At 42.7% G+C, this 15,414-nt stretch overlaps 1 protein-coding gene across 1 annotated transcript in view; it reads left to right on the forward strand.

The window, feature by feature from the left end:
• Nucleotides 1-14,448, forward strand: part of map9 (microtubule-associated protein 9) — a 131,654-nt gene extending 117,206 nt beyond the window's left edge. The window contains exons 13-14 of the mRNA XM_052040693.1: nucleotides 7,096-7,231; nucleotides 14,338-14,448. Of these exons, the coding sequence (XP_051896653.1) occupies nucleotides 7,096-7,231; nucleotides 14,338-14,448 (247 nt within the window). The remainder of the gene's footprint in view (nucleotides 1-7,095; nucleotides 7,232-14,337) is intronic.
• Nucleotides 14,449-15,414: the final 966 nt, after the last annotated feature.

Genomic DNA, 15,414 nt, shown 5'->3' on the forward strand with positions numbered 1-15,414 from the left:
TCACTATTACCATGATTTAACTTTTATATTTATTGGTGCAAAATCCTAGCAGATACTATCAAAGCAGTTGACCCATCCCCAACTACACAAAAGAGCACTGCACAGCGGATGGGGGAAGAAGTAGGCACAATGATCATACCATTGTGCCTACACCACAAATAAACACAGTTAAGGGAGTGATATCACATGGGCTGAAGAAACTGCATGTTTCACTTGGAAAGACACCTGGCCAGAGCAAAGGGAAATAGTTCACCAGTTCTCCAGAGAGGATTCCACATTACAGGACATGGGTGAGGACTGTGGTACACAAGCATACATAGAAAAGCTGAATTGTGTGCTTGACCCATTGGCCAGCTTACCTGTTAAAATGCAAGAGAAAGCAAGGAGCATGCTTGGAGCAAGAAGCAACCAAGGTTGGTTCATTTCCAACCTTGCACAATGGTTTATGTGAAGCCAGCAGAAAATTATTTCTGCTCCAATAGTGGTATGCAATTTCCTGCCAGCTGGTATGAATACTTCCACATTATGGTGGCTAATGGAGTATGCTTCTGCTTCCATGAAGGTACAGGAGGAGATCATCCAAAATTTTGTTTCCTCAAGAAACTCTTGTGAGAATTGTGCTTGCAGCTACCATTTATCAAACACAGAAAATGCCACCAGGGGTTCTTGAAGAGCAAAGAGCTGACAGCTGCCATGCAGACTGCTGCCATGCGAGAATTGATTGTTGGTATCAACAATGGACTACAAGCTTTGACTGCTGCTGCTGGTGATTAAAATGTTAGAAGAGACATGAACTGGCCCTGCGAGAGTGTCACTGGCACTGTGCAATGGTAAGGTACTGTTCTCTCTCAGGACATTGGCAGCAACCCCTCACACCACATCTCACTGCACACCAGTTACTTGGGGGCCAGAGCCCCTCTTGCCAAGAGAGTGCAGTTGCCAGATTGCTGATCTAGGGCAAGACTAATTGGCCCAGACATCTCAGGCACCTGCAGCCGATCCAACTATCAGAGGATCAGCTTTTCACCAGTTACAGGAGTGTCATAGCAATCCAAGTTGGAAGGAACTCATCAAGGGAAAACAAGATGATTAATTATCATCAAAATAAATGTCTTTGCCATTATTTTTTTATCAAGAATGTTCATGAAAACACTGGACTACAGAACGTTGTGCACTCGTAACAGGTGCAGTATAGGGTGGTAACATGGTATGCCATAATTGTTTCAGCCACTGCAAAGTTCACTACTGAACTGCCAGTTCACAGTTTCCTTTATATGATCCAAAATATGGGAAGGAAAATACAGCATCTGGGATGGGGGCTGGGTTCAGCAGGTTGGAGTTGAGGGAGAGAAATAATGAGGGGCCTGCCTGGTGATGAAGCATGCTCAGAGATCAAGGGAATGATTGGGGCTTAGGTGGGGGTGGGATGGTGGTGGCAACTGGCTAGAAATTGAGGGCCTGATATGGAACTGGGCAGATTGATGAGAGAAGTGGACATGTTGGCTGTCCAGAATCAACATCCTGTGGAATGGAGAAATTGGAGCATAAATCAGGAGGCCAGTTGAGAGGAGGTGGGGAGAATCACAGGTTGGAAAAGTCAAGGAGATAAGGGAATTGAATGTGGAGTAGTTTTGTGAGGGCAGCGAGGGTAGATGAGATTCAATCATAGAGCAATGGAGACTGGAACCTGGGCCTACTAGATGAATATGGGCAAAAGTGGGGGTGGTGAGAGGATTGGTATCTTAGGTCCAGATGGGTGCCTGGGGAGATATGGAATGGGATTTCCTAAAAAGGGATCTTAGCTTGGAGTAAAACTTCTTTGTTCTGTGTTTATATAATGATGAGCACTCCCAGACCAATGTGGACGAATATGCCAATTTCAAAACCAATGCTCCAAAAACAGTGTTTCATATGATTGATGAACACCCAATGTGGAAATCATGGCAGATGTACAAGAGTGATTTGCGATTGAAAATGTCCAGTCAAATTTCCAGTGGCAAATTTCAAGCACAAAATCATTTCATTCCAAATAAAAACAATTTTCTAACACAAAGATTAAAAATAGCGCCATGTCTGAGTTTCCGAGTCATTTTAATTCCTCCATTCCATTGATGGGTCTTCCATGAGAAGACCTGGGGAGAAGCTCATGGAAGCTCAGGAATTTAGGGAAGAAAACAGTGATATTCTAAAATATCATGACCACACTCATGACTGTGTGGCTAAGCACGGCTTAAATGGCATCTATAAATTCGCTGATGACATGATAGAGGTATATAAAATATTAAGAGGAATAGATAGACAGCCAGCGCCTCTTTCCCAGGGCACCAATGCTCAATACAAGAGGGCATGGCTTCAAAGTAATGGGTGGGAAGTTCAAGGGAGATACCAGAGGGAGGTTTTTTACCCAGAGAGTGGTTGGGGCATGGAATGCGCTGCCTGGGGTGGTGGTGGAGGCTGATACGTTGGTCAAGTTCAAGAGATTGTTAGATAAGCATATGGAGGAATTTAAAATCAGGGGATAAGTGGGAGGAAGGGGTTAGATAGTCTTAGGCATGGTTTAAAGGTCGGCACAACATGGTGGGCTGAAGGGCCTGTATTGTGATGTACTGTTCTATGGATTCTATGGACACTACTGTTGTTGGTAGAATCTCAGATGGCGATGAGGAGATGTACAGGAGTGAGATAGATTGGCTGGTTGAGTGGTGCCTCAACAACAACGTTGGCACTCAACACCAGCAAGACCAAGGAATTGAGTGTGGACTTCAGGAAGGGGAAGTCAAGAGAACACGCACCAGTCCTCATTCGGGGTCAGCGGTGGAAAGGGTGAGCAGCTTTAAGTTGCTGGATGTCAACATCTTGGAGATCTGTCCTGGGCCCAACACACTGATGCAGTCACAAAGAAGGCATGCCAGCAGCTCTATGTCACCAAAGACTCTTACAAATTTCTGTGTATGTACAGTGGAGAGCATTCTGACTGGTTGCACCACAGCCTGGTATGGTGACTCCAATGCACAGGATCGCAAGAGGCTGCAGAGGGTTATAGACTCAGCCAGCTCCATCACAGCACAACCCTCCCCACCATCGAGAACATCTTGAAGAGGCGGTGCCTCAAGAAGGCAGCATCCATCACTAAGGACGCTCGCCATCCAGGACATGCCCTCTTCTCATTTTTACCATCAGGGAGAAGATACAGGAGCCTGAAGACTCACATTCAATAATTCTGGAAATGATTCTTCCCCTCTGCCATCAGATTTCTGAGCAGTCCATGAAACCCATGAACACAACCACATTATTCCTTTTTATGCACTATTTATTTATTTTTTGTAATTTATAGTAGTTTTATGTCTTTACACTATACTGTTGCCGCAAAACAACAAATGTCACGACATATAAGTCAGTGATAATAAATCTGATTCTGTTTATATCAATATTACAAAAGAGGAGGTGTTGCCGTTTTTGAGGCATATAAAGGTGGATACATCTCCAGATCTGACCAAGTGTATGCTTGGATGTTGTGGGAATCAAGGGAAGAAAGTGCTGGAGCCCTGGCAGAGATTTTTGTATCTTCCTTAGCCACAGGTGAGGTACCAGAAGAATAGAAGGTGGCTAATATGCCTTTATGTGCTCAGGTGCCTTTATTTAAGAAGGGCTGGAAGGACAAGCCAGGGAACTACATGCCTGTAAGCCTAACAGCAGTGTGGGTAAGATAGTGGAGGGAATTCTGAGAGACAGGATTTGGAAAGGCAAGGACTGATCAGGGGTAGTCCTCTTTTGAAGAGGTGACCAAGTAGATTGGAATTGTCCGCATGGACTTTAGTAAGGCTTTTGACAAGGTTTTTTCCCACACGGAGGGTGGTGACTATATGGAGCTGCCAGAGGAAGTGGTAGAGGTGGGTACAATTACATTTAAAAGACATTTAGACAGGTACATGGATGGGATGGGAGAAATTTAGAAGGATATGGGCCAAATGCAGGCAAATGGCACTAACTCAGGAAGGCATCTTGGTCGGCATGGATGAGTTAGGCTGAAGGGCCTGTTTCTGTGTTCCAAAACACCATGACTCTATCGATACCAAGGAGCTTTTCCAAATAATGGAGACATCTAAAACCAGTGAGGATAGGTCTAAGGTGAGGAGTAAGAAGGTTAGAGAGGATTTGAGGAAAAATACTTTTACTAGAGGGTGGTTGAAATCTGGAATGCATTGCCTTAGGTGGAGGCACGTACTCTCACAATATTTTAAAAGTATCCAGATGAGCACTTAAATCACCAAGGCATAAAAGGATGGTAAGTGGGATTAATATAGATGAGTATAGTAATGCTCGGTATGGACATGGTGGGCCAAAGAGCCTGTTTCGTGCTGATATGACTCTTATGACTCTATGAAATGAATTGGAGTAGATTAGAGTCTACTTTCCTGTTCCTCCTACTCTCCTCTTCCTTTGCCTCCTCCTTAGGACAAAAGATCCAGAAGTAATAAGAATTAGAAATAATAAAATTAATGCAAAGTGTGAAGAATGTAGGCAGTGTATCGAACATAGAACAGTACAGCACTGGACAGACCATTCTGTCCACAATGTTGGGCTGATGATGCCAATTTATTCTAAATGGCCTCTTCCTGTGTATAATCCATATCCCTCCAGTCCCTTCATATTCACGTGTCTATCTAAAAGCCTCAATCTCCAACAAACTGCCTGTTTCCACTACTACCCCTGGTAACCTAATCCAGGCACTCTCTGTGTAAAAAAACTTGCCCCTCATGTCACCCTTAAACTTCCCCCCTCTAACCTTAAAAGCACATCCTCTGGTGTTTGACATTTCTACCCTGGGGAACCGATTCTGTCTACCCTATCTATGCCTCTCATAATTTTAAAAACCTCCATCAGTCTCCCCTCAGCCTCCAACACTCTAGAGCAAACAAGCCAAGTTTGTCCAAACTTTCCTTACAGCTCATACCTTCTAATCCAGGCACCATCCTAGTAAACCTCTTCTGCACCCTCTCCACCACATCCTTCCTATTGGTCTGACTGAAGTTTTATATAGCTGCAGTTATACTCAACACCCCTACCAATGAAGGCAAGCATGCCATATGCCTTCTTTACCACCTTATCCACTTGCGTAGCCACTTTCAGTGAACTGTGGACCTGGATCCCAAGATCCCTCTGTACCTCAATGCTATTAAGTGGCCTGACATTAACTGTATACTTTCTCCTTTCATTTGACCTCCCAAAGTGCAACACCTTACATTTGCCCGGATGAAGCTTCACTTGCCACCTCTCTGCCCATATATCCTGCTGTATTCTTTGATAGTCCTTTATACTGTCCACAACCCCACCAATCTTTGTGTCATCCCCAAACTTGATAATCCACCCATCTACATTTTCATCCAAGTCATTGATATATATCACAAACAACAGAGGTCCTAGCTGGTCACAGAACTCAAGCCAGAAGAATAGCCTCCCACCCCTACTCTCTGTCTTCTATGGGCAAGCCAGTTCTGGATCCAAACTTGCAATTCACGCTGGATCCCATGCATCTTTATTTTCTGAATCAAACTTCCATGAAGGACCTTATCAAATGCCTTACTAAAGTCCATGTAGATAACGTTCACTGCCTTAACCTCATCAAGCTCCTTTGTCATCTCCTCAGAAAACTTGATTAAGTTTGTAAGGCATGACTTGCCCTGCACACTGCCATGCCTACTGCCCCTAAGCAGGCCATGCCTTCCCAAATGCGCATAAATCCTATCCCTCAGTATCCTCTCCAGTAGCTTTTCTACCACTGACATGAGGCTCACTGGCCTATAATTATCTGGATTATCCCTATTTCCTTTCTTGAACAAAGGCACAAAATTCGCTACTCTCCAGCCCTCTGGGACATCGTCTGTTGCTAGTGAGGACACAAAGATCCTTGTCAAAGCCCCAGCAATCTCCTCACTTGCTTCTTTCAATATTCTGGGATATATGCCATCAGGCCCTGGGGACTTATCCACCTTAATGCTTTTCAGAAGACCCAGCACTACATCCTACTTAATCTCAAAATGTTGCAGCACATTAGCATGCCCCACTCTGCCTTCACTATCCTCCTCGGTAAATACTGACACAAAGTACTCATTTAGTACCTCAGCCGCATCCTCCACCTCCAAGCACATTCCCTCATTTATCCTTGAGTGGCCCTTGAGTGGCTCTTGAGGGATGTACGGAATGCCTTGGGATTCTCTTTAATCCTTCTCGCCAAGACATTTCATTGCCCCTTTTGGCCTTTCGTATCGCCTGCTTGAGCACTTTCCTGCTATCTTTATATTTTACAAGGGCTCAGCCTGATCTTGACTTTATTATGATTTAGCTCAGGTTTGCTCTTGGTGGACTTGGGTCGTGATGTAGCATCTGGCAATCATATGTAAGCCTGCATCCAGAGAGAAAACAAGCTGTATGTCTTTGGGTTTTAGTATTTTGTTTGCAAACTTTGCTTCTTTTGAACATCTTCCAAATAGTGCCATGGGGTCTATTGTATTCTTTTGAGGAGGCACATTGAGTCTCAATTTAACTATACATATAAATGTGGGAAAGGATATTGGGAGAGAGTGGGAATTTGGAAATCTTAAAAAGCAGAAAATGCCAGAGAGGTTTGGGAGCATCTGTGAGAAGAGAAACAGAAGAGAAGAGAATGTTTCAGTTTTGAGACCCTTCATCAGAACTGGGAAAGAGAGAAAATGTGTTTGTTACAATAGCAGAGAAAATGCAGGAAGGATAGATAGAACAAAGGGAATATCTCTTATAGGATGCGACCAAATGAGTTAATGTAACAGTGAAGCAGTTAGAATCAGATTATACTTCTTTGAAGGCTCAAAGGCCTATTCTAGCTCCTATTTTCTACTTCAAATACAAGACTAACATTCAATGACATTATGAAGATTTTTTTTCACTTTATAAGCTGGGTAAGTATTCAGGTAGTCTCAAGCCTTGTCCTTATATTGCTGTAATGATTTGTTCTATGTCTTAATGAGTGTCTTTTTTAGCCTCTTAAAGATGATTTTCATACTTATGTAACTTGCTACTTGCAAATATAATTACTTTAATATTTAATGGAAACCTAAGGAATGAAAAGAAAGAAATAGTAGTGAAGCAAAGGATGAAAGAAATTGCAAAGGATCAGCAGAAAAAGAAACGTGAAGAAGAATACACAAAATCTGGGAGAGAAGAGATGGCAGCACTGGAGTATGAGAAATGGCTGGTAAGGTTTTGGAGTATATTAAGGAAGAATTTTGAGGAACATTTTAAAAGCTTCCATTCAGTTTATTTGTTGAAGTAATAATTGAAAACCAAGATTAAATGCTTGGGTCAAAATCATTGCATGGTGGTAAATTTATGAACAAGTTCAAATCTCTTTTACATGATCAATGCCCATGTTGCTAACTGTCAAGGTACTTCATAATGCTGATTCATCTAATGCTCTTGTCAAAGGAATTACTGATCTTGAAATTTTTGTGCAAAAAGTCTTTGATTAGTAGTAAAGAAAGATTTGCATTCATATTGCGTTGATGATCTCTTAAAGCCTCGAGCACTTGTCAGCCAATGAAGTACTTTGCAGCAGCCAATTTCTGCTTAACAACAAAGCGGCCAGGTTGGTTAATATTGCCCAGAACATCCTTGCTTTTCTTCCAAATCGTGCCATGAGATATTTTACATATTTTTGAGAAGGTAGATTGAGATTCAGTTTAACATCACACCTGAAAATATTACAGATGTACTGGATTGTCAACCCAAATTATGTACCCGATTCCCATGGAACTCTCAATTATATGCATCAGAAGCAAGAATTGTTTTTGTTGGATTTATTCGGTATCAAATGTATTTCCCTTATACTCATTTAAATAATAATCATTCCTTTATCAGTTTTTTGTTGCAGAAAGTAGTCATCTTTGCTCTTAAAATGAACAATTAACTGTCATTAACAACAGTTTGTAATCCTGTAAGCCTTTCCTTTAACATTTACAGTGGCATGCAAAAGTTTGGGCACACCTGGTCAAAATTTCTGTTACTGTGAATAGCTAAGCGAGTAAAAGATGACCTGATTTCCAAAAGGCATAAAGTTAAGATGACACATTTCTTTAATATCTTAAGCAAGATAACATTTTTATTTCCATCTTTTACAGTTTCAAAATAACAAAAAAGGAAAAGGGCCCGATGCAAAAGTTTGGGCACCCTGCATGGTCAGTACCTAGTAACACCCCCTTTGGCAAGTATCACAGCTTGTAAACGCTTTCTGTAGCCAGCTAAGAGTCTTTCAATTCTTGTTTGGGGGATTTTCGCCCATTGTTCCTTGCAAAAGGCTTCTAGTTCTGTGAGATTCTTGGGCCGTCTCGCATGCACTGCTCCTTTGAGGTCTATCCACAGATTTTCGATGATGTTTAGGTCAGGGGACTGTGAGGGCCATGGCAAAACCTTCAGCTTGTGCCTCTTGAGGTAGTCCATTGTGGATTTTGAGGTGTGTTTAGGATCATTATCCTGTTGAAGAAGCCATCCTCTTTTCATCGTCAGTTTTTTTACAGACAGTGTGATGTTTGCTTCCAAAATTTGCTGGTATTTAATTGAATTCATTCTTCCCTCTACCAGTGAAATGTTTCCCAGCTTTTTTACAGACAGTGTGATGTTTGCTTCCAAAATTTGCTGGTATTTAATTGAATTCATTCTTCCCTCTACCAGTGAAATGTTTCTCGTGCCACTGGCTGCAACACAAGCAAAGCATGATCGATCCACCCCTGTGCTTAACAGTTGGAGGGGTGTTCTTTTCATAAAATTCTGCACCCTTTATTCTCCAAACTTTCCTGCGACCTCACCACAAAATTCAGCATCAGATGTTTGCAAAGGAACATCTAAACGAGCCTGATGCATTTTGGAAACAAGTCCTGTGAACTGATGAATTTAAAATAGAACTTTTTGACCGCAATGAGCAAAGGTATGTTTGGAGAAAAAAGGGTGCAGAATTTCATGAAAAGAACACCTCTCCAACTGTTAAGCAGGGGGTGGATCGATCATGCTTTGGGCTTGTGTTGCAGCCAGTGGCACGGGAAACATTTCACTGGTAGAGGGAAGAATGAATTCAATTAAATACCAGCAAATTCTGGAAGCAAACATCACACTGTCTGTAAACAAGCTGAAGGTGAAAAGAGGATGGCTTCTACAACAGGATAACGATCCTATACACACACCTCAAATTCCACAATGGACTACCTCAAGAGGCATAAGCTGAAGGTTTTGCCATGGCGCTAACAGTCTCCTGACCTAAACATCATCGAAAATCTGTGGATAGACCTCAAAAGAGCAGTGCATGCAAGATGGCCCAAGAATCTGACAGAACTGGAAGCCATTTGCAAGGAAGAATGGGCGAAAATCCCCCAAACAAGAATTGAAAGACTCTTAGCTGGCTACAGAAAGCATTTATAAGCTGTGAAAGGGGGTGTTACTAGGTACTGACCATGCAGGGTGCCCAAACTTTTGCATCAGGCCCTTTTCCTTTTTTGTTATTTTGAAACTGTAAAAGATGGAAATAAAAAAGTAATATTGCTTAAAATATTAAAGAAATGTGTTATCTTTCACTTTATGCCTTTTGGAAATCAGATCATCTTTTACTCACTTAGCCATTCACAGTAACAGAAATTTTGACAAGGTGTGCCCAAACTTTTTCATGCCACTGTATGTGTGTCTCTGATCAGTTCCTCAGCATTCTTGTGCAGGAGGGAAAGCAGCCAGAAGTTGTGGTACATGTTAGTACCAATGACATAGGTAGAAAGAGAGATGAGGTCCTGAAAAGGGAGTTTAGGGAGCTAGGCAGAAGGCTGAAGAACAGGACTTCAAGGGTAGCAATCTCAGGATTGCTGCCAGTGCCATGTGATAGTGAAGGTAAGAATAGGAGGAGATGGCAGATGAATGCGTGGCTGAGGAGTTGGTGCAGGGGGCAAGGTTTTAGATTTCTGGATCATTGGGATCTCTTCTGGGGAAGGTGGGACCTCCATAGAGTGGATGGGTTGCACCTGAACTCGTGGAGGACCATTATACTTGAAGGCAGATTTGCTAATGTGGTTCAGGAGGGTTTAAACTAGCTTGCAAGGGGGAATGGGAACTGGAGCAATAGGTCAGTGGAAGAAGTGCATGGAGTAAAGCCAGATCTAACATATAGAGAAACTTTGAGGAAGGAAAAGCAGAGTATAGGGTATAAAAGTTAGTAGGGTGGATGGGCTAAAGTGCATTTACTTAAATGCAAGAAGCATCAGGAATAAGTGTGATGAACTGAGCGCTTGGATAAATACATGGAACTATGATATTGTGGCTCTTGCAGAGACGCGGCTGTCATCAGGGCAGGAATGGATACTGAATATTCCTGGATTTCAGTGTTTTAAAAGGGAGGTGGGGGAGAAGAGAAAATGGTGGCGTTGCTGGTCAGGGATACTATTACAGCTGCAGAAAGGGCGGATAATGTAGCAGGATCCTTGCTAGAGTCAGTACGGGTGGAAGTTAGGAACAAGAAAGGAGCAGTTACTCTACTGGGAGTATTCTTTAGCAGCCCCCCTGGCAGCATCAAGGATACTGAGGAGCAGATTGAGAGGCAGATTTTGGAAAGGTGCAAAAATAACAGGTTTGTTATCATGGGAGACTTCAACTTCCCAAATATTGATCGGCACCTGCTTAGTACCAAAGGTCTAGATGGGGCAGAGTAGTTAAGTGTGTCCAGGATGGATTCCTGTCACAGTATGTTGACAGGCCAACTGGAGGGAATGCCATATTAGATCTAGTATTAGGTAACGAACTGAGTCAGGTGACAGATCTTTCAGTGGGTGGGCATTTGGGGGACAGTGACCACCGCTCCCTAACCTTGAAAAAGGACAGGAGCAAGGAGGACAGGAAAATATTTAATTGGGGAAGGGCAAATTATGAGGCTATAAAGCTAGAACGCGAGTGTGAATTGGGATGACATTTTTGAAGGGAAATGTACTATGGAGATGTGGTCGTTGTTCCGGTATCTCTTGCAGGAGGTTAGGGATAAATTTGTCCCGGTGAGGCAGAGAAAGAATGGCAGGGTGAAGGAACCATGGGTGACAAGAGAGGTGGAACATCTAGTTAGGAGGAAGAAGGCAGCATACATAAGGTGTAGGCAGCAAGGATCAGACAGGGTAGCAAGGAAGGAACTTAAGAAGGGGCTGAGGAGAGCAAGAAGGGGACATGGAAAGGCCTTGGGAAATAGGGTTAAGGAAAACCCCAAGGCATTTTTCACTAATGTGAAGAGCAGAAGGATGATGGGAGTAAAGGTAGGACCAAATAGGGATAAAGGTGGGAAGATGTGCCTGGAAGCTGTGGAAGTGGGTGAGGTCCTCAATGTATACTTCTCTTCGGTATTCACCAAGGAGAGGGGCCTTGATGACGCTGAGGACAGTGTTGGTAAGGTTAATGTTCTAGAACATGTTGGTATCAAGAGAGAGGATGTGTTGGAGCTGTTAGAAAATATTAGGAGAGATAAGTCCCCGGGGCCTGACGGAATATTCCCCAGGCTGCTCCACGAGGCGAGGGAAGAGATTGCTGAGCCTTTGGCTAGGATCTTTGAGTCCTCGTTGTCCACGGGAATGGTACTGGAGGATTGGAGGGTGGCAAATTTTTCCCCCTTATTCAAAAAAGTTGGTAGGGATAGTCTAGGGTATTATAGACCAGTGAGCCTTGCGTCTGTGGTGGGCGAGCTGTTGGAAAGGATTCTTAGAGATAGGATCTGTTGGCATTTAGAGGGTCATGGACTGATCAGGGACAGCCAGCATGGCTTTTTTGGGAAGGGCAGATCATGTCTCCCAAGCCTTGATCTTTGAAGAGATGACCAGACAGATTGATGAGGGTAGTGCAGTAGATGTGGTCTACTTGGATTTTAGTAAGGCATTTGACAAGGTTCCACATGGTAGGCTTTTTCAGAAGGTCAGAGGGCATGGGATCCAGGGAAGCTTGGCCATGTGGATTCAGAATTGGCTTGCCTGTAGAAAGCAGAGGGTTATGGTGGAGGGAGTGAATTCAGATTGGAGGGCTGTGACTAGTGGTGTCCCACAAGGATCGGTTCTGGGACCTCTGCTTTTTGTGATTTTTATTAATGACTTGGATGAGGGGGTAGAAGGGTGGGTTGGCAAGTTTGCAGATGACTCAAAGGTTGGTGGTGTTGTGGATAGTGTAGAGGATTGTCAAAGATTGCAGAGGGACATTGATAGGATGCAGAGCTGGGCTGAGAGGTGGCAGATGGAGTTCAATCCGGAGAAGTGTGAGGTGGTACACTTTGGAAGGACAAACTCCAAGGCAGAGTACAAAGTTAATTGAGGAAACTGGGTAGTGTGGAGGAGCAGAAGGATCTAGGGGTCCATTACCACAAATCCCTGAAAGTTGCCTCACAGGTGGATAGGGTAGTTAAGAAAGCTTATGGGATGTTAGCTTTCATAAGTCAAGGGATCGAGTTTAAGAGCCGTCAGGTAATGATGCAGCTCTATAAGACTCTGGTTAGACCACACTTAGAGTACTGTCTCCAGTTCTGGGCGCCTCATTACAGTAAGGATGTGGAAGCGTTGGAAAGGGTGCAGAGGAGATTTACCAGGATGCTGCCTACTTTAGAGAGTATGCATTATGAGAAGAGACTAAGGGAGCTAGGGCTTTACTCTTTGGAGAGAAGGAGGATGAGAGGAGACATGGTAGAGGTGTACAAGATATTAAGAGGAATAGATAGAGTAGACAGCCAGCGCCTGTTTCCTAGGGCACCAATACTCAATACAAGAGGGCATGGCTTTAAAGTAATGGGAAGATATCAGAGGAAGTTTTTTACCCAGAGAGTGGTTGGGGCATGGAATGCACTGCCTTGGGTGGTGGTGGAGGCAGGTACATTGGTCAAATTCAAGAGATTACTAGATAAGCATATGGAGGATTTTAAAATAGAGAGACATGTGGGAGGAAGGGTTTAGATAGTCTTAGGCGAGGTTTAAAGTTCAGCATAACATTGTGGGCTGAAGGCACACCTGTGAGGCAACTTTCAGGGATTTGTGGATATGCACCCCTAGATCCTTCTGCTCCTCCACACTACCCAGAATCCTCCATTAACTTTATTCTATGTTCTATAAAGGATTTGGATGAAAATATGGTAGGATGGATGAGTAAGTTTACAAATGACACAAAGATTGGTGATACTGTGTATTGCATAGAAGATTGCTAAAGGATACAGTAGGATATATATCAGTTGCAGATACGGGCAGTGAAGTGGCAGATGGAGTTTAATCTGGGCAAGTGTGAGGTGCTGCACTTTGAGAGATCCAACATAAAAGGAGAATGCACAGTTACTGCAGAATCATTAACAGTGCTGATGAACAGAGGGACCTTTGGGGTCCAAGTCCATAGCTCCCCAAAAGGGGCTACACAGGTTCATAGGGTGGTAAAGAAGGCATAGGGCATGCTTGCCTTTATTAGTCGAGGAATTGGGTTCAAGAGTCAGGAAGTTATGTTGCAGCTTTATAAGACTCCAGTTAGGCCGCATCTGGAGTATTGCATTCAGTCTGGTCATCCCATTATGGGAAGGATGTGGAGGCTTTCAAGAGGGTTTATCAGGATGCTGCCTGGTTTAGAGGGCATGTGCTATAAGTACAGGTTGGACAAACATGAGTTGTTTTCTCTAGAATGGCAGAAGCTGAGGGGAGACTTGATAGAAATCTATTTAAATTATGCAAGGCATAGATAGAGTAGAAGGCCAGCATCTTTTTTCTGGGGTTGAGAGTGGTGGGTGCCTGGAATGTGCTGGCAGGGGTGGTGGTGGAGGCAAATAAATTGGAACCATTTAAGAGGCTGTTAGATAGGCACATGAATGTGCTGGAAATGGAAGGATATGAACATTGTGTTGGTAGAAGGGATTAGTTTAGTTGGACATTTGATTACTAATTTAGTTTGGCACAACATCGTGGGCCAAAGGGCCTGTTAGGATAATTTCAAAGTAATGACTTTGGGTTGTCATTGTATATATAGGAATTCAGCTCAACATGTCGACTTAACATCTATGGTAATGTTTATTATGCTGTTTTTTTAATGTCTAGGTGCAATCTCCAGATGAGCTCAGACTGTGATTCATCCTAATTTTGGAAATTAATCAATTTTAGTAATTAAAATGAAATCTTATTTTATGTTCATACCAATTTTTTCCTAAGGTTTGTTATCTATGTTCCATGAACCCAAGAAAATTTCAGGTGTTAAACATTGCAAATGACTGATTTAATTTATCTCAATTTTAATTAAACTAAATAAGTAATAATTTCTCATTGTTGTGTTGCTTGTTATTTTCAGGCACAGAAAGAAAAGAATGAAAAGAAGCAAAAGAAAATCAAGAGTGCATTATACAGGGACCCACCACCTCCCTGGAGCCCCCCTAATAAAACAATACCATTTGGAAAATGAACATTATATAAGTAGTGGTAAACAAACATGGTTATGCTTTTTAACTGAATTCACAGAGTAAATTTAGATCTACATTTTAAGTTTCAGAATAATCTAAGTTATTCCAAAATTTATAAAAGCATAGTTTTAAAAAGAACAGTAATCCTCATCAATGATCATTGAAACAAAAACGTTGTCATAAAGTCATACAGCATGGAAACAGGCCATTCAGACCACCACATTCATACTGACCAGTGGGCACCCGTCTTGTATTAATCCCATCTTGCAGCACTTGGCCAATAGCCCTCTATACCTAGGTGATTGAAGTGCTTGTCCAGAAACTTCTTAAATGCTGTCAGTGACTCAGCTTCCACCACCCTCTCAGGCAATAACTTGGAAAAATGGTCCCCCACAGATCCCCTCTAAATCTCTTACCACTCATAGTTTTACATACTTCAATCTTGTCCCCTCTTTAACCTCCTCCACTCCAGGAAAAACTGATTTAAAAAATAATCACCAAATGAAAAAGAAAGCTAGTATCTTGAAGAACCTCCAGATATGTTGCCCTGAATGTTTCTGGTAAGTGCTGTGATACCCCACACTGGGGAATTGCCCTTAAGGTCCTGTTAGGTTAGACCTGCCACAGGATCTCTGACCCAATTGGAATCATACAGCACAGAAATAGTACTGACCATTAAGCACCCATTTTCCAAAGAGATTCTGCAGGTATATTAAGGGCTAAAGCATAACAAAGGAGAGAATAGTGCCCCTGAAAGGTCAAGGAGTTCATCTATGTGTGGAGCCACAGATGGTCGAGGACCTAAACAAATATTTCTCGTCTGTTTTTACTGTGGAGAAAGACATGGACTGGAGAACTCTGGGGAGTTAATAGTGATGTTTTGAAGAGAGTCCACAATATAGAAGACAAGGTTCTGGAGATCTTAAAATGCATTGAGGTAGCTAAATCCCTAGGGCTTATCTCACGCC

The sequence above is a fragment of the Pristis pectinata genome, chromosome 2 (assembly GCF_009764475.1).
Source record: "Pristis pectinata isolate sPriPec2 chromosome 2, sPriPec2.1.pri, whole genome shotgun sequence".
In the NCBI taxonomy this organism is placed as follows: domain Eukaryota; kingdom Metazoa; phylum Chordata; class Chondrichthyes; order Rhinopristiformes; family Pristidae; genus Pristis; species Pristis pectinata.